The 27,049-nt window shown below is 47.8% G+C and overlaps 2 protein-coding genes across 2 annotated transcripts; one reads left to right on the top strand and one right to left on the bottom strand.

Moving 5' to 3' along the window:
* Positions 1-936: 936 nt before the first annotated feature.
* POMGNT2 (protein O-linked mannose N-acetylglucosaminyltransferase 2 (beta 1,4-)) lies at positions 937-2,670 on the top strand (the record flags this gene model as incomplete). Its single annotated transcript, XM_079538112.1, has 1 exon — positions 937-2,670. The coding sequence occupies one exon, from the start codon at positions 937-939 to the stop codon at positions 2,668-2,670; it is 1,734 nt and encodes a 577-aa protein (XP_079394238.1).
* A 17,187-nt stretch (positions 2,671-19,857) lies between these two features.
* Positions 19,858-26,540, bottom strand: GASK1A (golgi associated kinase 1A; the record flags this gene model as incomplete). Its single annotated transcript, XM_079538483.1, has 5 exons — positions 19,858-20,068; positions 20,199-20,302; positions 20,508-20,630; positions 24,777-25,667; positions 26,535-26,540. The coding sequence occupies 5 exons, from the start codon at positions 26,538-26,540 to the stop codon at positions 19,858-19,860; spliced, it is 1,335 nt and encodes a 444-aa protein (XP_079394609.1).
* Between the last annotated feature and the right edge of the window lie 509 nt (positions 26,541-27,049).

Raw genomic sequence — 27,049 nt, 5'->3', positions numbered from 1 at the left:
CACCACCTCCATCAGCAGTACGTTCCAGTGCCTCACCACTCTTTCTGAGAAGAAATGGTTTCTAATACCCAACCTGAACCTCCCCGGATGCAACTTGAGGCCATTCCTTCCCATCCTATTGGTTACCAGGGAGAAGAGACCGATCCCCACCTCACAGCCTCCTTTCAGGCAGCTGTAGAGAGCGATCAGATCTCCCCTGAGCCTCCTCTTCTTCAGACTGAGCAATCCCAGTGCCCTGAGCTGCTCCCCATAGGACTTGTGCTCCAGACCCCTCACAGCTTAATTGCCCTTAATTACCCTTCTTTGGTCCTCTTCCACCCCCAGTAACAGAGCATTATGTTCACCAGTTCACGCTTCATATTGGAACGGAATGTATCAAAATCGATTTGTGGCAGCACTCCTTGTTGTGTTATTATCTCTTATTAATTACATTTAAGGTGAGGGACAGAGTGGCCATGGCCTGTCAGAGTGGCCAATGACTGTGACGCTGCCTTTCCTCTTGCTGTTGGACTGGTCTGCAAAAAACAGAGTAAGCCAAAGTCCCAGGGAAAGTAACCTTTTCTCTAACAAAGCTTCATAGAGCTCATCCTTAACCTTTTTGTTTTTTTTTATTTTTTTGTCTTCTTCACAAGGGTAGAAATGGAAATGAGAGAAGAAAGTTTCTTTCTTTTGTGTGTTTTTTTCCATTTTCAAGTACTGCTTTGGCACACTTTCTCCCTTTCCCCTTGAAAAAGAAAAAATGCTGAAAAATCCCTACACTCTTGAATAGTCCTTGAAATATGAGTTATGGTAAGTCTGTAAACTTGATGTTTAAATGTTTTTTTTCTTATTTTATTTTCCACAGGTCTTTGCCTTCACCATGTCAAGGAGTGTTAATGATGTTCTTGCCTTCTGTTGCATTCCCCACCTGTCATTTTGCTAGGATCTAACTACAGAATGAACATAGCAGCTGTGTTTAATGCCCTGCTCGTGTCTGTCCTCGCTACGGTGCTGTGGAAATACATCAAACTACGAGAGCATGCCTTCATGATCGAAGAGGAGCTGGTCCTCATGCGCCAGTCCCAGGAGCTCTCTCAGGTTCAGATTGACTACCATGCAGCTCTCCAGACCCTGCTGGAGGATGGCACTAAGATGGTGTGCACTGGCAGGATGCACACCGACCGCATCTGCCGCTTTGAGTCCCTTTGCTACTCAACCGAGGCTGAGGAGTTCATCTATTTCCACAGCAACTCCTCGGTCATGCTGCCCAACCTGGGCTCCCGTAGGTTCCAGCCAGCTCTGCTCGACCTCTCCTCTGTGGAAGATCACAACACCCAGTACTTCAACTTTGTGGAGCTGCCCGCTGCTGCGCTGAAGTTTATGCCAAAGCCAGTCTTCGTGCCTGACGTGGCACTGATTGCTAACAGGTTCAACCCGGATAACTTGATGCACGTCTTTCACGACGACCTCCTTCCCATCTATTACACCATGCAGCAGTTCACTGATTTAGACCTGGAGACACGGCTCTTCTTCATGGAAGGGTGGAGTGAAGGTGTTCATTTTGACCTCTACAAGTTATTGAGTAACAAGCAACCGCTCCTTAGGGAGCAGCTGAAAACCCTGGGCAGGCTCCTATGCTTTACCAAATCCTACGTGGGACTGTCCAAAATCACCACCTGGTACCAGTATGGATTTGTCCAGCCACAAGGGCCGAAGGCTAACATCTTGGTTTCTGGTAACGAGATCAGGCAGTTCACCAAATTCATGATGGAGAAGCTGAACGTCAGCTTGGAAGAAAGCACCAGTGAGGAATACATCGTCGTGTTCAGTCGAACAATCAACAGACTTATCCTAAATGAGGCAGAACTAATCCTGGCCCTCGCCCAGGAGTTTCAGATGAAGACCATTACGGTCTCTCTGGAGGAGCATTCGTTTTCTGACATCGTCCGGCTGATCAGCAACGCGTCCATGCTGGTCAGCATGCATGGGGCCCAATTAGTGATGTCTCTCTTCCTGCCAAGAGGTGCCACGGTGGTGGAGCTCTTTCCTTATGCCATCAACCCTGAACATTATACCCCTTACAAAACCCTGGCAACGCTTCCTGGCATGGACCTTCAGTACATTGCCTGGCAGAACACTGCCAGGGAAGACACCGTTACCTACCCGGATAGACCTTGGGATCAGGGTGGGATTGCACATCTCGACAAAGCTGAGCAAGAGCGCATCATTAAGAGCACAGAGGTGCCGCGGCATCTGTGCTGCCGCAACCCTGAGTGGCTGTTCCGTGCCTACCAGGACACGAAGGTGGACATCCCTTCCCTCATCCATGTCATCAGGCAGACTGTGAAGTCTAAGCCCGGGACTAAGAAGAAGTGGTCTGGTAGCCTCTACCCTGGCAAAGTGAGGGATGCCAGGTGTCAGGCCTCTGTCCAGGGCACGAGTGAAGCTAGGCTTTCTGTGTCCTGGCAGGTACCCTGGAACCTTAAGTACCTGAAGGTCAGAGAAGTGAAATATGAAGTGTGGATACAAGAGCAAGGGGAAAACACCTACATGCCTTATATATTGTCCCATCAGAATCACACCTTCTCAGAAAACATTAAGCCCTTCACAATATACCTGGTGTGGATACGCTGCATCTTCAACAAAAATCTCTTGGGACCTTTTGCAGATGTGCTCTTGTGTAGTACATAACCTGTGCACTACCTGTACAGCTCTGCCCTCTATGCTATCTGTGGTTTAAAACTGACGGTCTTGTAGTTGTAGAGGGCTGAAGAGGACTAGACTGTACCAGTGCCTCAATGTCCATCTGACTGCACTCTGTGTGTGTGTGTTCTTTAGATGGTATTTATTTCCAGTGAGTGTTAGAAAAAAAAATAAAGAGAACAACTCTCTGTTCTTCAGAGAACTTGCAGAGGTTACATTACATGAATACATCTAATTGAAAACAGAATGGAATTGAATCGTGTGTACCTTAGTCGTGATTTAAATTTGTTTCTATTGTGTGGTGAGTATCTAAGCACAGCGTTACTCCGCAGTTAATTCCGTGGGTAGGTGAGCAGTTCTCATCAGCTTTTTCATTGTAAGTTATTTTTTTTTTTTCAATAATTAAGTTTGAGTTAAGGATTTGGTATGAGAGCTTTCATTAAACTGCTGTAAACCTCAATGGCATTTTTGCTTTATACTGTGTGTCAAAATGCATGTTGTGATAGATCTGTCTGTTGCTGTGATGAAATGTGTATAAGGTAGCTTTTTATTTTGTTTTGACTGAAGGAGACAACAATGACGGTGCTGTGTTTAAAATCGCTGCACATGCCTTATGCACTGTGCCACTGGAGTAGCATGTTGCTTCCGACACAAAAGGCTGGAGCAGCAGGTGGGAGGTTGGAATGGGGAAAAGAACTTACTGTGTTTTAGTGTTGGTTTTCATTTTGTGTGTTGTATGCATTTCTTTGGGAAGGAAAAGGGGTGTTTTGGAAAGAGGCAGTGGGGAAAGAGGTCTGCATGAAAATCCTCTCAAAGAAAATCCTTGTTTGTTTTCTGATCAGCGTCATCTGTTGAGATCAGCAGCTAATCAGTGCACGCTTTGTTAAGTGGCAGGTAGGACCCATGGGGAGGCTTTCCGGGCACAGATTTAGCTGATGTGAAGGAAAGGAAGCAGAGTCAGGCAGTGGCAGTTACATGGGTGCTGTTGCATTAGACTGAATGAAAAATAAAAGGAAGCTCCGAGCTGGAGCTGTGAGTCCTTGAGGGAGAGAGGAAGAAAGGGACAGAAGTGTGAACGGATTTTGTTGATCGATGTTAGCACGCTCCATAGCTTATAACCAACATTAAAGCAACAGGCAAACTGCTCTCCTCTCTCTCTCTCTGCTCCCTGCTGTCCTGCCAAGGTCTGGATGGATGTCTGAGCAGTAGGATAAATGGCTTGCTTTCCGAGTGATGGACTGGTAGGTGAGCATCTCAAGGCAGGATTATAATATGAGTTTCAGTGAGAGGAGGAGAAAAGCATTGGTACAAAAATCAGACAAGAAAAAGGAGGGTTGAAAAATGAGTGGAACACCACAGTACAACATTGGACCTTCAGGCTACTGCTCCTTCTGTGAATTCATTTTCATTATGTCTCGTTTCATTTTCAAACAGTTTTTTTTTATGACGTAAAGGGAAAAAAAAATCCCAAATTCTGTCAAAGTCTGTGTTTGCTTCACCACTGTAGTCTTGCCCACTGTTATTTGTTGCCCTGTTGAAGTGGTGCCTGAATCCTCTGGCTGTTGTTTTCTTGAACAACATGGTTTTCTTGCTGAAGTGAAGTGAGTATCTGTGCTGTGTCCTAAAGTCTTCATTTGCCTGCATGTCACGTAGCACATACATCAGAACTCAGATGAGGAAAACTTCATAAAGAGGAGACAGATGTGAGATGGGGCTGCTTGGGAAAGCCATCCTGTGGCTTCCAGCACCTCACTGGCTGCTGCTCCTGCTCACAGCCGGGCTTTTTTGCAGCCTCACAGCCCCACAACCTTTTAAGTTGAATGTGGCCCCATGGCCACGGGCTGTTCTCTGCTGGCTGTTGCAAGGGTGGTAGTGTCAATGCCCTGCAAAGTCAGTGTTCAGTAAGCCTTCATAGGCTGAAATGTAGTCAGAGTTCATTTTGCATTAGTTTTCAGAAGTGATTTCCTTTGGGTACATGAGCTGCCTGTGGTCTTAATAGCCACCTTTTGTCATGGGCGGGCTCTTGGTCTGCGTGCTGCTCTTCTGCCCATCTTTCTGAGTGCCTTTTTTAGCTGTTCTTTGCCCACAGTCAGTAGGCCATCCTGTTTCATTTAAAATTAGTTTCACACAATTGCCAGTTTTCTAATGTTTGCAGATTGCTTGCAGCACATTAATCATTTTCTTCCCTTATCCTAATGGTTCTAATCAACAAAGCTGGCTACAGAGCCATAGTGTCATGTATGTGGGTTTCCATACACTGTTATCTTGAGCCTGAAAAAGTTTATTGCATTCAGAGTCTTCTTTTTTTCCAGAAGATAATCAAATATGCTTGCTGAAAGTGTGCATTCAAGCTGTCTTCCTTGTCAGTGCTGTGAATACTGTATGAGATGGAAACAAAGGATTTTTCCATTTCGAATTCTGAGGGAGCTGAACACAGAAATTAAGAAGATAATGTTACTATTTGCCTCCAACACCTGCTCAGTATGTGAATGTCTGTACCAGAGCCTTGATGACTTACCCTGAATATCTGCTTTCCTGCAGGAAGCAACGTTGGGAGAGCACGGCCCAGCCTTTAGCTGTCCTCAATCAGGCATGGTAATATTATGCTGATTTATGCTACCTCAAGACCTGCACTGGAGTGCTAGCATCTTACCATGATGAATTTTCTTTCTCTTTAATAACCTTGCCATCTGCAGGTCTGTTCCATTTTTTTCCCCATCCTCCCCTGTCCCACAGGCTGTTTGCTTCTCTTGCTTCTCACACAGCCTCCAGGCTTCCCATTTCAAGAAGACCTGGTGGGACTTTGTCAATGCCATTTCACTGATCAAAAGGAATGCCAGCCTGGCATTGCCTAAGTTTTTTTTAAAAATGCAGGTTTTTTGTACACAGTAGCTGGGGATGCATCTCTCACACATGCAGGAAGTCACAGCTAAGAGCTGGGTTGTACTATTTCCAAAAGAGTTTATTAATCAAGCAAGCTCAAGGGCCTCCTTTTGACAAGTTGTTCTGTGCAAGAGACTCACACTTTCCACCCCCACATCATTTGTTTATGCTCCCAGAGCAAATACAGTAATCTCTGTGGTGTTGTCTGGCCCCACTGTCCAGGAAAAAGAAAAATGGCTGGGATTAAATCCAAAATCCTCCTGGGGCAGGGCAAGATGCTAATAACAAGCTGGGCTGAAGCTCACTGCTGCCCGGCCTGCTTACAGAGACGGATGGTCCAAGAGGATTTCCTCTGGCTGCCATTTCCTATCTCATTTTAATTAGCCAAAGCACAAGGAGCAGCCAACTGCAGCAGGAGTACTCTTGGCTGGACTACTACTACAGGACTACTCTTGGACTGAGGAGGAGGAAGAACCAAATGGAGAGTTCACCGGGTCACAGGTGTGCAGCACTGGAGCAGCAGTATGGAGCTATGGTCCTATGGGACAGGACTTCAGAAGCATGGAAGAAACAGGAAAGTTCATGCTAGTGTTATTCTATATAGTGTTATATAGTGTTATATATAGTGTTATATAGGTTGCCTATAGAGCTAAACTTATAGACATCCTCAAAGTGTCCAGGAAAAGAAATATTTCCAAAGAGGTTCAGCTCCACGCTGCCCTGGGTGTGTTGGGAAGACTGAACATACGGATGATGCTTATCTTACTGGATATACCTTTGCTTGGCAGTGGAAGAGCAGTTACCACGGAAGCGTAGCCTGAAGAGAGCAGGGAGCAGGCTAGAGTAGTGCAAACTGAGGACTGAAAACCCATTGAGTCACACTGCCTGCAGGGAAACCTGTGTGAACAAATAGTGGGGAGATCAGGTAGGCTGCATTTGATATGGTCACCTGCAGGAGCTCATGTCAGAATATTTAAGAGCACCTGTATGTCAGTTTCTCAGGAAATAATAATAAACACACACTAGTTTTTCTTTTATTTTAGTTATGTATATTATTATGTATATTTTAGTTATTTAAGTAACGTCTTTTTGAGATAGGCACATGGCAGGACACAGGCTATCAGCATCATCTGCATGTCTTTCCAAGCCTCGCAGGGAGCTATCAGCCTCAAAGCCATCCTCCATGTGATGAGGAATAATTTAGAGCTTGCTCCCTCTGATGTGAGCAGCACGGACACAGATCACTGTCTCCTCACAGATCCATGCTGTCTATCTGGGAGAGGCAGTCGGGTCGAGCAACGCTTTCCTCTCAGTGTCACTTGCATCCTCCCAGGCAGTAAACCTCATCCAGGAAAGCTTGTACCTACCATAAATTATTTTGGGCTAGCTTCCACTTAGCAAAATTACTGCTTTATATTATTGTTGTTGTTACTATCTTTTGGCCCTCTGAGATTCTCCTACTTTTGGCTTTTCTTGATGCATTTTTCTAGGTGGGTCATCGTGTGCAAGTTTCACACCTCAGGGTAGGAAGAGGTGGTAGGAACACTTTCTGCCTTCACTAGGAAAGGTGCAAAACTGCATGTATTGCTGTGTGCCCTGGCAGCCCAAAGGGCCAACTGTACCCAGGGCGGTGCGTCAGGCCCACACTGCCAGGGGGAAAAGTTTGTCCCGCTGTGCTCTGCACTGCGTGGCCTCACCTCCAGCACTGGGTGCAGCTTTGGGCACCACAATAAAAGGACATAGAATGATTAGAGAGTGCCGAAAGGAGGCCTGTGAAGATGGGGAAGGGTCTATAAGGCAAGATACAAGGAGCAGCTGAGATCTCTTGGTTGGCTCAGGACAGGCAGAGGAGGCTGATGGGAGACCTAATGGCGCCCTGCAGCTCCTTGTAGGGAACAGAGGGGCAGGCAGGATTTAATTTGTGTTGAACAAAAGGGTGACTTCAGCATCTCTGCTTTATTGCTGTGTCTCATCTGCCAAGCTATATAAATAGCAGACTTATTTCTACAATATTTTTGGTGGATAAGAGCACTTAATTCTTTCCCAACGGACTTGGGGTAGAAACACTCTTGGAATGGCTTTCGCTGTGATGACTGACAGTCCATCTGTGCTGTGGGTGGCAGGAGAAGCATCACCATCTGCGTGTGTGCAAAGCACATCTCAATCTTTATGTAAGGTAAGTCACCTCCTCCACTGCGCGTCCCCTAATGGGCCAGCAGCACAGAGCTGGGCATGGCTCGGCAAGTGCGTGCACAGGGCGAGAGCCTGGCCCTGCTCATTGCCTCTCAGACCATCCCTCCAGAACATGCTGACTGCTGAAATAGCGTTGGTGCATTCAAACGAACAAACCGACAGCCTCCTGTTTTCTCCAAATAACTTGGCAACAATCATCACCTTTAAGTGTTGCTCAGTCCCAACATTTGAAAGTGTGTCGCCTTTAAAATTTAATTGAGTTACCTTTTGTTATTTCCTTTGTTTTGCTTATTTGAACGGCTCAATCAAATTGTTGGCTTTTCCTCCTGGGCCAGCCATTTCTGTGTATGCAACAGTGCGGCACCTACAAGTGAACCCACTGCATGTATCACCCTGTCGGGCCCAGAGACTCCCTGTCATTTGCTCCCAGCAACAGTGGCCACCTCCTACATCTCCTTGGCTGCAGGTAAAGGGTGGGCTGAGATGAGGCAGCCTGCAGGCTTCCACAGTCCTTCAAGGTGAGCCGAGATATTTGCTGGGGATTCCAGCAATCCCATCACCAGCAAAAGCATCATTTTCCCGTTGTGAACATTTCTGTTGGCATGACATTTCAAAGATCATCCACATCCTACTGATCCTTATATCTGCTGCCCCCATCTCTATCCCTTACAGGTGCAACTCAGTCCAGGCATCTCTCACCACATTTTGCTTTTCCCAGTGTAGCTTACCACCATATAGGCAAGGTGTAGACCTTGGGAAACCCCTCTTGAATGCCTTCAATGAACTGTGTCTGGTTTCTGAAGGGTTCTCCTGCCACAGGAGTGAAGCAGTGGGAGGTGGCACATGGAGTGCTGCTGCCTGGGTGAGTTCTTACAAAGCTTCCTGGTTTTTAGGCAAACACCAGTGAGTGTGCTCACCCAGGAGCAAATAACCAAAGGAGGAGGAAGGACTGCTGTTTGCATCTGTATTTCACAAACAACTTTTTTCATCTGTTCCCTTCAGACAGAGAAAGATGCTTTTCTCTGTGCATGAATGGTTCATAGTTTGGGATGTCTCTGCTGCAGCTCCAAGGGGATGCTCACCATGACTGCACATCCTGGCTGCTCCTGTGGGAAATGCTTTGTTTCTCTGGCAATTTTTCCTCCCTCAGTCTCTCCTGCAAAGGTCTGGTAGAGAGATAATCACCATATTAATTGAAAATTTGAATTCAGGTGCCAGCTTTCCTCTGAAAATTAGTTTTGAAGCATATTTTTCAATAATTCCTGAGGGGATAGAAGGTACTTTCTGATTAAATGGTGTTTCATTCAGACCATTTTCCTTTTGCCAGGCCAGAGGGATGGCTGCAACTCCCACTGGATGTCCTTCAGTGAGGATATAAGGGCCCCCACCTGCACTGCAGAGGTGTCGTGGGAATCTCAGGGGAGCCTTTCTCCCCAAAAGCATGCTGCAAAGCTTGAATGTGAAAGCAAGCTCTGCCGAGGAACAGTTGGCTTCATCCTCTATGGTGTGTGTTCTCCTTATAGGCACCATCACCTCCTGGAGATAGGACCCATTTTAAGCATGCTCTGATTCAGAAACTCAGGGTTTCTCATGGCCATGATTCTGCACTCTTGCTGAGCACCCCTGCCCTTGGGTAAGAGCTGAGGTGGGCCACGGCACAAAGCACAGCACAACCTTCAGCTCCTCTTCCAAGGAGCTTGAACTGAGCGGCCCACAAATGCTTTCAAGAAGCACTGTGCGATTGTTGATGTTCACACATTGCACCAGGAACATGAGCAGCTCTGTGAGGCTTCACCTGTGTGGGTACAGCTGATAATCCTGCTTAGCTCCTAAAAACCAGAGCAGAGCATATTCATGGTCAGTTGGATTCTTCCTTATCATTAACTCAGATCAAGGCTGCTTAGGTGAGTGCTGTGCACAATCAAGCCACAAAATCCTAGGCAAGGATTTTGGCCCTGCTTTTTCAGTTGCCTTTTAAAGCAGTCATGCTTCAGGGGGAAAAGAAGAAAATGATACAGGCACAGCAGTAGTGCACCTCAGTTAGTGCTGCCCTGGGCAAGATGAGTGACTCATTTGGAAATGCTCTCTGCTTGGTGGAAGGAGCCTGCAAAGCCAGTCCCATATCATCTTGCTAATTTTTCTGAAAGAGTTACCAACAGCATGGAAGCATCAATTTCAGGAGCAAAATGCCAAGACCTGCCACAATGCAAGCAGGTGTAGTCAGTGCATCCAATTGCAGAACCAGGCATCTTTTTTTTTTTTTTCTCCCTTTTCTGCCTTGATAGCTTTTGTCACACTCTTTGTGTTCATGTAAATAGCCATGCAGGTTGCAGAGGAATAAACAAAAATCTGTCCCTTGAATACAACTGCTCACCGGGAAGAAAACCAAAGCAGAAAGCCGTGCAATGCACTCAGGCACAGCCAGACTTGCTGGGCCAGGTCCAGGCAGGGCTCTGCAGTGTGTGATACTCTCTGAGCATCGCTTCATTTAAAAAGGCTCTCACTAGAGGGGCATATTGGAAGCTGACTGTGAAAGGGATCAATTTGTGACTTAACTCTGAAGCTCCCTGATTGGGATAATTAATTTTTCAATTCAGCTGAGGAAGGACCCCCATCTGCAATGCCAGGGCTTCAGAGGAAGGCACTGCTGCTTGGGCTCACTGTGTTTTTCCATTCCTCAAACTGTGTCTCAGCAGACCCTGAGGTGATGCTCAGGGGCTGGAACAGGGCAGTGGCTTCCACTGGGCACTGGCCAGACACCCAGGCTGATCTTTGAGCTGGGGGCTGCTTCCTCCTCAGTTAACTCCATGTGGCAGCTCCAGCTGATCCAATGCATACACTAAGCTACACCTTGAAATCTGAACTCCCCGCATATTCCAGTGCAGGCACCACTGTAAATTCTGAAGAAGAAAAGCCATGAAGAGCTAAAGCGCTTTTAAAAGAGGAATGCTTTATGAAGGGAAGGAATGCAGCACAAAACACACAGCCAGTAGATACTTTTTCTCTCTGGCTACTTGCATTTTAAAATGTATTTGTTACAGGGAGGGGAGAAATTTCTACCTAAAAACCAGAGCCAAGTTATTAATCCAGACTGGAGGGAGAAAACACAGCTGAGAAATATTTTCCCACTTGTCAAGCCTCCTACAACACATAGAAAGACTGTTTCCATACTCCTGACATGGGATTGTAGCTGTGATTTGTGTCTCAGGAGACCAATGATTTTTTTTTTCTCAGCAGTGTTTTGTTTTGAAATTCTCTGCTTTTTCAGCCAGAGAACAAAGGGAGAAATGAATGTGCTTATCAGCAGGGCTGCTGGAGAAGGATCTCATCAGGGATATTTGGATAAAGCCAACCTTGGTCCTCACTCCCCAATCTCCAGTAAGGTTGTGTTGGAATGACCCCATCCTGCTCTTTTTTGGGCCCTAGCACCCCATACCCTTTGGTGCAGGGTCTGGACAGGCTCCCCCACCCATAGGTCTTGGGAACAGAGCTGGGATGAGGAAACTGGTGAGAGGCTGTATAATCAGAGACTATTAGGATACTATAATCACAAAATAAACAAGAGAGTTAGGCAAAGCAGACTATGATAACAAAAGAGGATAAATAGAAGGCTTACCCCTATCCTGGGCTCACCCACAAAACACCAGCAGAGGCAATCTCCAGAAAAGATCCTTCCCCACTGGTAGCCAGCTCTTAAATAGGTCTAGGAGGGATGCAGCCTGGCTCCACCCCTTCTGGCAGCACAGGTGAATTGCCTTCACCTGTGCTCCATGGCTGACTCAGTGCTCGCCTCAGGTGATCAATCAGAGGCTCAGGCCGTGACTCAGTAGTTCCCATACAGAGGCAAACAACAACCTATGAGAACTGTTTAAAAGAACTTGCTTTGTTGCACTCAGCTGCAGTGGCTGGGCACCAAGCGCCTCATCCCCCTTTATGGAGCCCTGACCAGAATCCAAAGTATCTTCCTCTCAGCATCTTGTGAGGACCCCCATTTCCTCACCCTCTATGGGTGTGTCAAAGCAGGGACATCTCTTGGTGGTGGTGCAGCTGCAATTTGCTCCTGCAGCCTGGCAGAAGATGCTGACGGCACCTTAGAGAGCATCTGCATGGGTCAAAGCCGATGGCCACATCTCCAAAGGCCTTGATAAGTTCTTTGCTGAAAAATAAATCCATGTGAGACAGCTAACCAAGGGCACAGTGGTTCTCTGAAGACGTTGCCTTTTTAATAAAACAATTTGATTTAATGGCATTGGGAAGAAGCCAGCAAGTCATTGATTCTTCACTCACAAAAAGGCACACTTTCAGCTTCCCAATAGCACTGGCAATGGTTGTTCCAAACATAATGTCTGAAAAAAATGGGAATAAGGACAGCTCAGAATGTTTTCAAACATCCTCAGCAGCCTGCTTTAGTGTCACCATGCTCACTTTAAGAATCACATCAGGGTTGTACATGATCAGACAGCACAGCACTGTGCCACGTCTCTATGGCCTCTTCCTGCATGATCCACTGTAACCCAAAGCAATGAATAGCAACCCCTGACACAGCCCTCCAGCCAGCCTCCATCCCAGTCCCTTGAGCACCTCAGGACCCATGGCACAGGGTATCCACCTCTTAGTGAAGCAGAGCTGCCCTTCCCCGTGTGGGGTGTGAGCGATGGGAAGATCAGATGTAACCAGAGGTGAGGGGTCTGGGACTGTGGGAGCTCAGCTTGGATGTACAACCAGCGCTACCCCTGCCTGTTCACTGTGGGCATCGCCCCAGTGGTTTCCCACAACAGGGCAGAAAATCAGTGAGAGACGGAGAGATTGCATTTCAGCCTCCTAGGGATGGAGCCCTGATCCCTGAGCCATCTCAGAAATGTAAATTTCACAGAGTAACTCCTGTAGACCTGGTTAGCAACAGCGGCAGCAGACAGCCTTCTCCCCAGCATGATTAAAAACTGATTTACAAGGCGCGGTGGACAGATGGCATCTGTTTTTTGCATCCTGTGGTCCCCACAGAATAAAAGAGACAACCTTCAAGGCTGCAGCTCTGCAAAGACAGAGAAATGACTTCATTGCCCACATCCCTGCAGGTACTCACATCAACAACGCCTCTGCTTGCACCATCCCTCAGCCCTGTGGCTGCCTGTCATCCCCACACGCGTAAAGGGAGCGAGAGCATTTTGGAGGGACTGACTCAAAGCTCAGTCCTCTTTGCCCTCTCTGACTCCTGGGCAGTACCAGCACCCCTGTGGGGCTCTGGTGTGGTGTGTGTGGGGCTGGTGGAGGCAACAGGCCACGAAGGCCACTGTGGGGCCGGTGGGGGCAGCAGGCTGTGCGTGTGACTCCACATTGCCTGCCTCAGCCTCATTTTCCAGCCATGTGGAGGCTGGCAAGGGAAGCTGCTCTTCATGTTAGTGCTGGAAATGTATGGTGAGACAATTGCACGTGCAGGAATCAACTGTCCCCATGAGGTTGTCCCTACTGAGCCTCCAGCTTTGGGCAGCAGCCCATCATCTGCGATTGATGACTGTTAAAACATGGGTTTTATGGAATCAATGATTCAGCTCAGTTGGAGGTAATGACTAATGTTTTTGCTTAAGACCAAAGAATTACAGCTGTAGTCTCTCTCAGCTGCTATAAGCCTGGATCTCTGAAGTCTTAAAAGCTGTTTGCTTGAGGAACATCCACATTTTATTAGATTTTGACACGGATAACACCAGAGCTGGGGAATCACAGTGAAAGCATTTCTTCAAGTTGCCTCCTAAGCTGTCTTACTGCAGCAGCAATTTCCCTTCGCTCCCTTACAAGCAAACACCATTTTAATTGCACCTCAGCTTCTGATGTCATTACAAAAGTTCCCTTCCCCCCGAACTAAACCTTTCTTAGCTCACACTGGGATCCCTTTCCAGGCTCGACCTCCTCCCATCAACTGGCGCTAGCCCTTCTGGTGCTTCAAACTCAGACACCAGCCCTGCTACAAAATCAGCTGTCATGCAGAAAAAGCAGGTTGAGGCTGGTGCTGAAGCCAGTCCTTACTGCTCTCCAGCCAAGTGTGTGCAGCTCCCAGCATCCAGGCAGTGAAAGTGCTGGCTTCTCGCCTTATGTTTGCTCTGCAAATAAAACACTGTCTGAAGTTCATTGGTTGTGTGTGTGCTTTTGTTCAACTGCAGCATGGAAACTGCTCTTCTCTGGGCTCAGGCTAGCTGGGAGATGGGAACTCCTGAATCAGGCCGACCCTGCTGTAAACTTCCTCCTTGTAAGGGAAAAAAATATGAGTTTGTGAGCTTGGGAAGCTTGTTTCTTAGGCCCTGTGATGAAAGAGTTGGAGATGATGGAGGTTGGGGATGGCTGCTTGCACCAGCACCCTGCAAAGCTTCCCAGCTGTTGGTGGCAGCAACTCATTCGCCTGTGACAGCACAAGTAGCTGTACCAGTAGAGCAGAGCAGACTTGTGCAGCTCCTTTTCCCATATGCTGTGGACATATCTGCATTCTTGACATTGGTGAGGCCAACAAGGGTTGCTAAAGGTCCCAACTTTTCTGAAGAATGAATGTCATTTATCTGGATACAGAAAGAGCTGTGCTGTACCCCATCCTCACCCCCCAGCTGGACCCCAACCATTTGGAAACACTCACAGCAAGTTTCCACATCCTTCTGAACAGCTGAGGATGACAAGGAGGAAGGGCAAAGCAGGGGCAGGAAGGGCTGTGCTCCAGTGCTTGAGACGAGCAGGGATCACCTGCCAGATGTGACAGCCTGCCCCTGAGCTGCTCCTCAGCACATTGCACTGGCCTTCACTGGGAGCAACGAGGATAAAGAGATCCCTGATCTTTGCAACTTTGGCTTTCAATTTCAGTTTAAGTGGTAAGCATGAGCTTTCCTTTATTCTTATTTGTGCCTTCCCATGTGATTCCTGATTTCTCTCTCAAGACACACACTGAACCATCACTTCCCTCCCAGTGCCAAGGGAATGTAGGCTGAGGCTCTTTATCCTGAATATATATACTTGCCACTTCCCTGCTCCCAGGCTATTTGCTCTGGACAAGAAGCAGAACTGGCAGACCCTGCTGAACTGAATAAAAACTATTTAAGAAGCTTTGCTCCAATTATTGAAATCTCAGCCTCCTGGTATCCTGTCAGCACTTTCTAGAAACCCAAATCTGCTGCTTGGCTTAACAGATCCATTTTTTTAATGTATTTAATTCAGAGGAGCCAAGAACTTGTTTCAGGAGAGGTCAAAGCAATAAAAAATTCATTTGTTTATGTACATAATCAGCCCTGGGGCTTACGTGATGCAGCCAGGATGGTCAATTAAAATCCAACACCTGCATAAATACTCACAGCAAAGCCTGTGCCACTGTGTCCCATTACACTAATTCTGGATATGGGGAAAAGAAAAAAAATCAAACGGAACAAAATCTGCCCAAAAAGCAGGAGTGGGAGAGCTGTTCCCGTGCCTGCAGTTGCAGGCAGTTCAGCCAGCAGCACACACACGGCTGGGGAAGCACTGCTGGGCAGTCAGTGACAAACCACAGAACTGTCAAGCAAAATCCTTATGCAAAAAGTGAGAGGGAGGCAAGAGCTCATGAACTGAGGGAAAGATCAGACTTCTCTTCCCTGCCTCCTGCTTGTTGTTTGTGGTAGATATGCCACAGGTAACACAAGTCCCTACGGTGCCTGGATATCACAAATCAAAGAAATGAGAAGGACTAGCAATGAAAATAGTTACTAGATGAAATAGGAGTTAATGTCAGTGTTGATGGAGTGGCCTCGTAGCCTGTGCACTGGAGGCTTCTGCTAATCTCCATCAGTTCCACAATACTGAAAGGCAGCTGGAGTTTTAGGAGGGAGAAAGGGAAGTCAAAATAGCCCGAGAATGAGTTTTGGGGAGCTTTGTCTTCACACCATTCAAGGTTTTTGACCCAGACAGAGCCATGAAGACATCCAATTGAAGACCCCTAGCAAGAGGCTTGAGGTGTGGGCCAAAACAACCCTGCAAGGGCTGGTTGGACAGAAAAAAACCCACAGGTGTCTGTGTGACATGCAGCTTGTCCACACACACACAGTCCACCTCATAAAAGCCTCAGTATAGGGGTTGTTTCATCACTTCATCAGTAATGCCTGTGTGTTTAGGATATTCCTTAATCCACATCTGCAAAGTGAGTCAGGGAGATGATCCCAGTTTCTGGAAATGCAAACGTGGACCCTTATAGACTACTCCTTCTCTGGAAGAACTGCTTCTGATTCATATTTTCAGCTGCCAGCTCTAGTGGTGATTGCACAGCTGTATTCATCCATCAGCCTGCTTTTGCAGTGGCAAAGGGAAAGCACATTGGAAAGGCACACAAAAAGAAGCACAGTAAGTGTGGTAAGAAGGTCAGAGTAAAGAGAAGTCGTCTTCTGGATGTGTTTCAGATAATATTCGGATAAAGAGTTGGTGAAGTCCCCATCCTTGTGAATACTGGAGAGATGTGTGGATGTGAAAGTAAGAAACATAGTTTAGTGATGGGACATGTAGTTCAGGTTAATGGTTGGACTCGGTGGTCTTGAAGGTCTTCTCCAACCTAGATGGTTCTATATTTGGATCCCTGTCGAGCCCATGCCACCTGCTGGAGACAAACCTTGGAGATTTATGGCACCATTTAACCTGGACTTTCTTAGGCGTTCTTACACCAAAGCCCCTCCTGCGCATCTGGCCGACCTGAGCACATGCCTGTGGGCTGTGGCTATGGGCCACTGTGGGGAAGGGACTGCTTCACAATTTCCTTTCCCCTGCTTGCCTAATGTGACAGCTGTTTATCATTCCAGAGATAACTGGTGGAGGAGCCGTATGGGACCCATGAACCTTCAGTGCTGTGGGATTTTTTTAGAAGAATCAAAAGACCGGCAACGTCCTAGATGTTATTGTTGTTGTTACTGGTATTACTATTACTGCTGTAATAGCTTCCAAACCCTTCAAAATAAGTTGTGAACAGTGTTATTGCTGCACAGGCTCAAAGACAAGGTTATTTTCCCTAAAGCCTAAGAGGTTTTTAATTGGGGAGAAATAATATGTTCACGAGCTCTAGCAAGGGAGTAAAACAACTGGCAGCCCTACTGCAGTGAAGGAGGGTTTTCCCTGGGGAGCCACAATTGGGGGTGAAGCCCACCATAACTCCCAGCAAGCCACAGAACTGCCTGCACTCAGACCCTGACAGAGCAGGGCACCTGCTTTCAGAAAAACCCCTGGGGAGAGTGCCTTGTGTCAGTCATTCAGACACAAAAATGAGTTCTGATGCTTTGCCCGTGAGCTCAGTTGGGGCAGCCACGCTTGTGAGCAGACACGGGGTTTTATGGGGATATTTCACCCGAGCACCAGGTGAAAACCAAGCACTGCCTCACTGTTTCAGCCCCTTTTTTTCTATAAGCTGTAAATCTGCTGTATGCCGGCGAAGCCTTCAGGTTGTGCGTGGAGGCATACGTTGCTTATCTAATAAGCTGCTTCCTAGGCTCCAGTGATGCTGCTACTTATGTCATAAATTCCATGATCTCCCCTCCACTGGTCATTAATCTGCTCCATTTCCCGGCAATTTTACACCCTTTTGATAAACCGTTTGTCCAACCACTTGACGGAAACAATGTTGAAATCTTACCTTAGGCATTCTCTCCACTAATGAAGAAAATCCATCACGAGGAGAGTTTATCTATTTCTTTGCTGGACGTAAATAAAACGTCAGGCTAATTTGCTTCCATTAATCTTAAAGCCATTGCTACAATGATATTCTTATGTCAGAGAGGTTTTTTTTTTCCTTTTCCACATAAATATTTAAGCAAGTACCTAAAGCACAAATAAATTGCTTTCTGAAAGGCGGGTTATTTTTATATCCAGTGATTTAACAATACATTTGCACAGGGCTGAGCTTCCAGGGCTTCCAGCCTTCTGATTGTGTGTATGCCTTTACATGAGCAGGGATCTCGTGGTTCTCAGTGGGTGCTCAGGATGCTCAGCAAGATCTGCAAAGGTGGAAGGATTTGGTGTCTTATGGCTGCAATGGGCAGGTCAAGCAGCAGCCTGCAAATGCTGCAAGAAGGCCTTCTGGAGAAGCTTTCCTTCTTCCACAGGCACTCCTCCTCTGTTTTTCCAGGTGGCATGCTTTTGGGGGATGCTTATGCCAATGTTACTGGATGCTCGTGCCTGGGGTCACAGGGGAGCTTGTTTGTACATACTGGGCAGATATACGAATTTTGATTCAGGTACATAAAGGCTCACAGATGTTCCCATATCTCTAATGTTTGCTGTTAAGCCAGCAAACTCATGTTACAGGTAAGGAAATGCCAAAAAGCTAGAAAGATCCCCAGTATCTCATGCAATGCTAAGGTCAAGCCGATGCAATCAGAAGCACAATAAAGGCTGCCGCTCAGCCCAGAAAAGCAAACAGCTTTAGCCACCGTGCATCACCCCTCCTTCCCCTCTCTCCTTGCTGAGAACTCGACTTGCATGGGATGACGAACTCTCTTTTAGTGAAGTTTCTCATTTTAATGACTATGACTAATGCTACACATCCAAACTAATGCCACAGCTACCATGGAGCTTACCATGGTGTGTTTTCTGGATTTCATGATGCTCCATTGCATTATGTTTATTATGCTCAAAGAAGCGCAATGAAGCTGTGAAGGTCTGGAGCACACGGGAGCTGGGGTTGTTCAGTCTGGAGAAGAGGAGGCTCAGGGGAGACCTACAGCTGGCTGTGGTGAGGTGGGGGTCAGCCTCTGCTCCCAGCTGCTCTAACAGCGATAGGATGAGAGAGAATTGCTTCAAGTTGCACCAGCAGAGGTTCAGGTTGGATATGAGGAAGAATTTCTTCTGAGAAAGAGCAGTGATGCAGTGGCACAGGCTGCCCAGGGAGGTGGTGCAGTCACCGTCCCTGGAGGTGTTGAAGGACCGTGTGGATGTGGCACTGAGGGACATAATTGAGTGGGCGTGGTGGTGGTAGGTGATCTTCTCTTTTCCAACCTTAATGATTCCAGCCTTAGTGATTCTACGATTTTATGATTATCAATCTCATTTATTATTATGGATGAGACATTTTGGACCCAGGATGAGTTATTTTGTTCTCCTCCATTCTTACAAACCTCCTCAGAATGAATTCTCATGCAGGCCACCCTGGCAGAGGAGGAGATGATGATGGCAGATAGGCTTTCCCTTGCCAGCACCAGGGCAGGACCACAGCAAAGCGTTCAGGATGCTGAGGTGCAGGCAAGGCTAATACCAGTGCTTTCTGAGAGCACTCACGCTCACTGATTAATGTCACTCCAGCCTCACTTCATCTTCTCTTAAGCAAGAGGAAAAGGTAATTGCCTACACTTATCAGCACGGCTACAAAAGTATCCCCTGGCAGGCTCTAAACCTGACACACTGCTGAGATGGATGCAAGAGGAGCAGTGTGAGTGCCTGCTTTCTGCCTCTCTGGCTGCACGGGTGGACACTTTCTCCAGCTCAAGGGCAACAGGGCAGCAGTGTGCAGAGGCACCCCTGATGGTCTCCTCTACTTCATTCAGGGCTCTCAATCCTGACTATTGTATCAATGTATACACTGCTCGACTGGTGGGCAATGCTGGAAGATATGATAAAGGGGGGGCAGGCTCTCTTTTGTTATCAGCATCCTCAGATGGCGTTTTGCACTTGGTTGCTTTCTGTCGAAGGTTTCCTGGCTGTTTGGTAAGATTTATCTGCAAGCCTTAGAGAAAGCTTAATGCAGACATAGGCATACGTCACCTCCACCACGGGAGAAGGTAGAGCTCAGCTCTGGGGACTTGTCCTTGATTATTAGGGTTCACTCTGCTTTTCCCCGCACCACTCCAGAGTCCCTACTTTTGTTATTTTGGGAACATCCAAAATCTCACAGATGTTCTCCTTCTTTGAAAACTCCACGTTGAGCAGATTGTGTGATAAATCTTGCTTAATGCCTTTCCAAACATCTGTTGGTTGTTTCAGAAAGTCTCCTCTTCCTCTTTCCTACACCCCACAACCCCTTGTCCTTTCCCAGGACATCCCACTAACAGGGGTTAATAAAAAGACACCTTTTGGAGAAGCAAGAACCCACGTTCAGTTTCACTTTGCAGACCACTGCAGGGCTCAGTGCAGGGTGTCCCTCACCACAGTCAGGTTGTGCTCCTGGAGGTACTGCAGCAGGATTTGTCCCCGCCTCTCCAGGACCTGCAGCAGAGGCCACAGCCCTGCAGCACCTCCCTGGCTCTGCCACAGCTCCTGGTCCCTGTACAGCGACTTCAGCAGCCTGTGGGTCAGGCAGCCCGACCTCAGTGTGGCCACAGCTGTCTCTGGGAAGCTGAAATGATGAACGGAGATGGAGTCTGCCATCAGGTACACTGACCCAGAAATCATCAAAGCCTGCACATGAGAAACAGGAAGGTAGGGAGGAGATACCCCACCAAGTGCTCACGCACTGCCCATCTCACCTGTCTATGCCCTGCAGCAGCCTGAAGTTGAGCTTTGACTCTGGTTGCTGTGGCCGGCCTGCGTTGTCGATAAACACCAGCTGGGACGGAGCGCTCCTCCGGACCTGCCAGCAGAGGTGGGAAGGAGAAGCTTGTCTACCGTGGGGAGTCACCAGCCTAGTGTTTTAGGCTGGCTTTTTAATGCACTGAGTAACCCTGAGAACCGGTGGGATCTGCAGCTGCCAGCACCGCCCAGGGATCTTATATTTTGTCCAGAGCAACCTCTGGCACATGGGCAGCAGAAAGGGATCACAGGGGCTGGGGACGTACCAGGATGTGCACCAGGAACAACTCGGATGGGTTTCGACACTTTTCATGGAGCATCTCCTCCACACAGGGCTCGGAGGCATCAGGCTCGAATCCACAGCAATATCGGTCCAGGCGGTCATGAACCTGTGGGAGATATTTGGGGTCCTCAGTGGGAGCAGATGCCCTGCATGGGCAGGTCCAAAGTGTTTCTCACAAGGAGATTTTCTTGTTCAGATGGAAATAACATGTTTTTAAGGATCCTAGGTGGTCATTAAGTAGAAAAGCTGCTTACACCAGTGCATGAGAGAGACAGGGAAGCACCCAGAAGCTGAGACTTGCAAAATGCCTTGCGACTGGAGAGGAGCCTGACAGAGGTGACAATGACAAGTTTTCATGTTGGAGTTCAGACACCACGTGCTGCACAGACCAAGTGGGCTATGCTTGCAGCTGAAATGAAAGGAAGGGCTATGCAAAATAACTTCAATAAGACACGTCAAGGCTGTGAAGCAAGGCAAATTCAGCAGCAAGCAGCCCAGCTGCAGCACAAAGTTTGTTGAGACGGCTGGTGTTGAGCCAGGAACCAGGGCTCAGCATGCACAGAGGCTCCTGAAGCAGCTGCAGAGCTGTAGACTGTCAAGGGTGAGCAACTTACAAGTGGTACCTGCTCATCTCATCTGATAATTAGTAAAATTTAACAAAGTTGTGCTTTGAGACAGGGCCCAGTAGGAAACACAGCTATGCATTGGGGAGGATGCCACAGGAAGTGCAAGGTTTGTTTTCCATGGCTATTACTTCCATAACCCTGCAAGAAACAGATTAGTCCCACTCCAGAGATCCTTAACAAATCCCTCTATTTCCTGACGTTTAATGAAGCACTCCAGTCAGCATTTCTCCACTGGGAGAGCTACCCATTAAAGTGCTAAAGTTCCCTTTGACATGAAACACATTGAAATGAAAGAAAACATCACATTTCTTCCATACATTTCCTTTGTCCATATACTAAAAAGCTCAGCACACCAATTTCTCTCGCCCGCGGTGTTGTTTTCTTTCATAGCAGAATAATAGTCTGCACAGAAGGTGAAGACAGTCTGGGATGATTTATGCAGACATTAAATGCACTCATGTATCAGGGAGAAGCAAGCTCTGCACAGACCTGGAGGCACCACACAGAAGCCCACGATAGTTACGGTTGGGAGAAGTTTGGGGCCAAATTCCCAACAAACCAGCATGGTTGTGCAAAAGCCACCAGGGTGTGGAAATCCTGAGTCCAAGACGCCAAGAAGGAGAAGGAGACATTGCGGTAAGGATGCTGTGGTTATGGTGGTGGTGATGAGTCAGTACTTCCCGAGCACCCCTCTGAAGTTTGTCAGCACTCCCAGCAGCTGGAGGCAGGGAGTCAAGTTGGAGTGCGCCTGAAGAAAGCCCAGGAGAAGAGAGATGGGAACAGCATGCACAGAGTGGGGCTCTGCCCTGTCCCAGCCACCTCCAGTCCCCCGTGGACATCTGAAACCAAGGACATTTGGTGCCAGACTCATGAATTGTATGGTGGAGGCTGATTCTGGTGTCCCAGATATACCCTGAGAGATGAACCAGCTGGGTAGTGGCACATTTAGAGCACTTCCAAAGTTCTGACCAGCTGTACCCCAGCAGCTTTCCCTGTGTCACTTACGTTTACATCCAAATGACGCTCACAAAGGGTGCATCAGGTCCTGCTGCTGTAACACAGATACATGAGTCACACCTTCTCTCATCTGCTCAGTTCAATATCTGTTACAAAGCACCTTTGATTTAAGTTTCTCTTTGATTCCAGGTTTGGCTGGGATGGGGACCACTTCTCCCAGCACCAAGAGCCACCACTTCCAGCTTCCTGATAGGAGAGGAAAGGGGAAATTGCCATAGAAAAGCCCATAACAGAGGGGTAGCCATCATCAGGAAGAAGATGGGACTGCCAGGACCACTGCATCCTGAAGGAGTCAGCAAAGTAGTCCGGGTGTTGAACAACAGGTGATGAAGTACCAGCATTTGTTGTTTTTTTTTTGTCTTTCTGCTGGGTATAGGAAGGAAAAAAAAAGGGAAGGACCAGGACTTTGCTTGTGCAGCCTTGAGGGGAAGGTATTTATCAAACATAATCTGCGATTGCTGGAGCTCTCAAGTAGAGCACTGACAAGTTTGAGTAACTCTTGCATCACCAGAAAGAGAAGAAGGCCAGGGGGAACCATGTGCAAGACTCCTGGACTTGCAGAACCCTGGAGACATTTATGGCCACTACCACAGCATTTGGATCAAGTCCCAAGTTTCTACATTCCCTGTTTTCAGCAAAAAGCTCTGAAACACAGAAGGAGAGCAGATGGGAAGAAGTCAAATTCTAAAACCTTCGAGAAGACAACGAAGATCTCAATGCGTGGTTGAGGGCTGCATGGGAGGGTTCAAAGCTCATGGCTTCCCACTCTCTAGCATGTACTGCAGGATGCTAGAGCCATTTCTGAAAGATGTAATTTCTTTTCTACAGCATCCTGCTGGCTTTGTGCCTCTTTGTGTGATTTTTCCACATGGGAGGATTCCATTGGAGCTATTAAGAAAAAAATTTGTGGATTGCTCTTTGATATATCATTTCACTCTTTCAGCCCTCTGAGGGAAATTTTCCTTAAAACTGGATGGCTTTTGCTTCTGGAGACTCAGCTTTTCCACTGTGCTCAATAGGATTTGGGCCTGGGGAAGGGAAAGGAGTTGGTTAATCTTCCCATTTGTTTGGCTGTTTCATCTAAAATACTTCCAAGCCCAGCCACGACTGCTCCTCCTCTGCCAGCCACAGTCTGATGTTATAAAGATTAATGGTCAGAGTTTGGAAAAAAAAAGAGAAAAAAAAAAGAGTAACGAAAGCACACATTTAATTTTCTTATTTCTCTTTTTTCTGCTTTTTTTTTTTTTTTTTTAATGTATGTATCTATATATATAATTGCCCTTTCAGATAGTTCGCCCTTGTCCACTAATTGAAGTTGCAGCTGTGAGGTGCCTGAACAGGTCTTCTTTCCATAGCAATCCCTTTTGCCTCCTCAAGGTTGCCCCATAATACGTGATAACTGCCTGTGACATGCAGTAATCTCTCACAGCACAGGCTATGATTTTCCAGACAGAAGATGAGACACTGTTCACTCTAAGGAAGAGGAGGAAAAGGCACTACCAAACAAAGGTGCATGAGTGCTGACCCCCATGCAGCACATCTCTGGAAAAAGCACATGGAAGCCCCAGGGCTGGTGCAGGGGATGCTGCCTTCACCAAGCAGTGCCCTGTCCTGAGCCACTGCAGCACCCACATGATGCACAGCAAAGGAAGCCACACTGGGATGAAGCTGTACCACATGAGAGCAGACATTCATATCCTCTAAAAAGCCAGCAATTATGAAACTAAAGCCTCCAGAAAATGCACACTTTATGAGCACGAAAAATGCATTTTTTTGTTTAAAGACAGCCTACTCTGAAAAGAAAAAATAAATAGACTTGTGCCTTCTTGTGCTGCACTGTGATGGAGAGATGAAGGAAAGGTAGCAGGGATTTTCTTTTTGTTGTCAGAGGGACTTTGCCTGGGCTTGAAGCCTGGAGGATTCACTACATGTTAAAATCCCTGGAGCTGAGCAGAAAAAATTTCCTCTTTGGTTTGAATTTTGCCTGGCAAACCCAACCATCCAGAGCCAAACTCAGCAGAGTGTTTTCTCCACAGGTGTCCATGTTCCTTGAAAGGCCATGTTTGCTTCGTGGCTGAATGTGCAAAGGCAGGGATAGGCACCAGTGTAGGTTTTGGAGATATTCTTCAGTTTTTCAATTCTGCTGGTTACTGCTGCTCACCACAAGCTCGCCCAAGTCATGTGTGAGAGTCACCACTTGAGACAGGGTCGTGAGGAAGGTGAAGGCACTGGAACAGGTTGCCCAGTGGTGTGGTTGATGCTTCATCCCTAGTGACTTTCAAGGTGAGGCTGGATCAGGCCCTGGGCACCCCGATCTAGCTGTGGTGTCCCTGTTTATGGCAGGGGAATTGGATTAGATGGCTTTCAGAGGTCCCTTCCAACTCTAAGGATTCTATGATTCTATGATCTTTGGGACATCCCAGAAAGTGCCAAGTGATACCTCAGCAGTGATATTTTGGCTCATGTTTTGATACTCTCACCCAAGAAAACACAATTCCTGTGCTACCCCTAGTAGAGAAAGATGTGATGGACAGAGAATTGTGGCCAGGTGCAGGAGGACCTGGTGTCCCATGCAGTGTTAATGGCAGCCTCCCTCGCCCAAGCCCTACCTGCAGGAGGAAGTCGAAGAGCGCCAAGCGGCCCCACTCACCGCGCTGGATGCTTGCACAGGCTGTGTTTCCTGCCTCCGGGGCCACACTGTGGGACCGTAGCATCTCCTGATACTGCAGCCACCCCAGGGCACAAGAGTTCTGGTCATTGTTGGTGTCCTCCAGGTGCTGGACGTCAGGTGCCCACCAGATGAGGGGCCGGGGGACACCATTGGTATAGCTGTAGGGTAGGATGGGGCTGGAGAAGCGGCGGGCCACTGCAGGCAGGCTCCTGTTCAGCCCTAAGACCCTGTCCAGGTGGAAGGCCACCACCTCATAGAGGTCTGTGGAGCGCTTGATGAGCCCACATCGCCCATCCCCACAGTCCTCCCCTGGACTGGCAGGCTGGGTGTCACCATCAGCACGCAGACGGATGCGCAGGACCTGCCCATGGGCTGGCACACGGCGTTTGGAGACTACTTGGCCACGGGCCAGCAGCTCCATCTTCTGGATGTCATCCTCTGAGAGCCACGGTGGGACTGTCTCACCAAAACACAGCCTGTCCTCCTGAGGTGAGCCGCCCCACCTGCATGGCTGATCCGCACAAGGGGAAGGCATTGAGGCACCCCACTGCCTCAGCCAACGTCCTTTCCCCCTGTGTCTTTTTGCTCCCCGGCTGGTGGGCTGGTCCCCACACGGGGTGATGGCCACATCTCGCCGGGGCCGGGGTGCCAGCAGGAGTGATGCAGGTGCTGGAGGTGCTGGTGCCACATGGGCCGAAGGGGCCAGGCCATGGTCCCCATTTGGTGGAGAGGGGAGGTAGGAGAGTGCCAGCAGGGCCAGGGCCAACAAGATTAGCAGAGCCAATAGGGAAGGGTGCTTCAGCCCCGTCCTTCTCCACGGTCGTTGGGCCTGTGGATCAGAAGGAAGAAAGTCATTGAGAGTTTCTGCATTACTAAGCCACTGTGTCTGCTTTGCCCTAAAGCCATTGCAGGTATCACAGCACCAGCTGAAAAGCCACCCTGCTGGCTGCTACCTGTGTTGGTACCAAGCTCTCATCTCTTCCTTGCTGATGGCCAGCCTACTTTATAAGTCTCTGTTTTCCAGCCCAGCACCACCCATCTGCTTTACAGGGACATTTCCCAGCAATTCAGCAACGAGGCTTGAGACAATAAGTAGGGAAGAAGGCCTTGTTCCTCTTTGCTTTGCAATTATTTATTTTGGAAGTACGAGCATATCTACAGCAGAACATGGTGGGACAATACACTGCCAAGGAAGGGATAAGGAATTGTTTGTAAGAGTAAAAGCTTGAAAAAATAAAAGATGAAATGCTGCAGGAGAGGGAGCCAGCAGCCAGTGTCTTCCAGAAGGCAGCACACAAGAACCACAGAATGGTTTGGGTTGGAAGGAACCTTAAAGACCACGAAGTTCCACCCCCCTGCCATGAGCAGGAACACTTCCCACTAGACCAAGTTGCCCAAAGCCCCATCCAGCCTGGTCTTAAACATCTCAACGGATAGAGCATCCATAGCTTCTCAGGACAGGAATGCTTTGCTTACACTCAGCTTACACTGGCCTCCTCCCATAAATCTCCATATCCATGTTAGAAACACAGGACAAAAATAAACTGGAGTTTCTCAGAAACCTCACACACATCTGAGTATTTTTCAGAGCTTTGCTCCAAACAACCCAAATAACAACAGCTCTGCTTTTTGCTTTCCTAAAATCAGACCTTAAGTGCTGCCATCAATGTTCATGAATGCGCTTGGGAACTCATACGTTCATGGTGCGGAAAGCCTTGTGTGTGCACAGCCGCCAAGACCACCTGTAATTACGTAAATTCACACCCTTGATGGTGCACACAGAGGTCATTTGAGAAACACTGAAAGTTCAATAGGAAAAACCCTGTTTATTCCAATGGGGGAAAGCATCGCTGGTCACAGGGAGCCAAACGGATGGTAATGATTATCCTTTCTTTAAAATGTCAAGTTGGTTTGCAAAGTGAGTGGTTGAAGCATCCTTACTGCCTGAAACTGCTTTCTCCTCGCCCTGGGCAGGTTTGCTTCAGGCACTGCAAGTTACAGTCAAGCCTGAAGTCCTTCAGTGTGAGCCTGGACCACCATTGCCCTTTCCCTACTCAGCTTGCAGAGCCTGGTTTTCCCTGCTACAAAGACAGTAATAAGGGAAAAAAAGTGTGAGTACATCCTATATGTTATTTCTGGCAGTCGATATTGCAAATTTAATAATAACCTAGATGATACAGCATTGCAGAAATGGTGCTATATTTACAAGCC

The sequence above is a fragment of the Tetrao urogallus genome (genome assembly GCF_951394365.1).
Source record: "Tetrao urogallus genome assembly, chromosome: 7".
In the NCBI taxonomy this organism is placed as follows: Eukaryota; Metazoa; Chordata; class Aves; order Galliformes; family Phasianidae; genus Tetrao; species Tetrao urogallus.
This window is presented reverse-complemented; position numbering and strand designations above follow the sequence as displayed.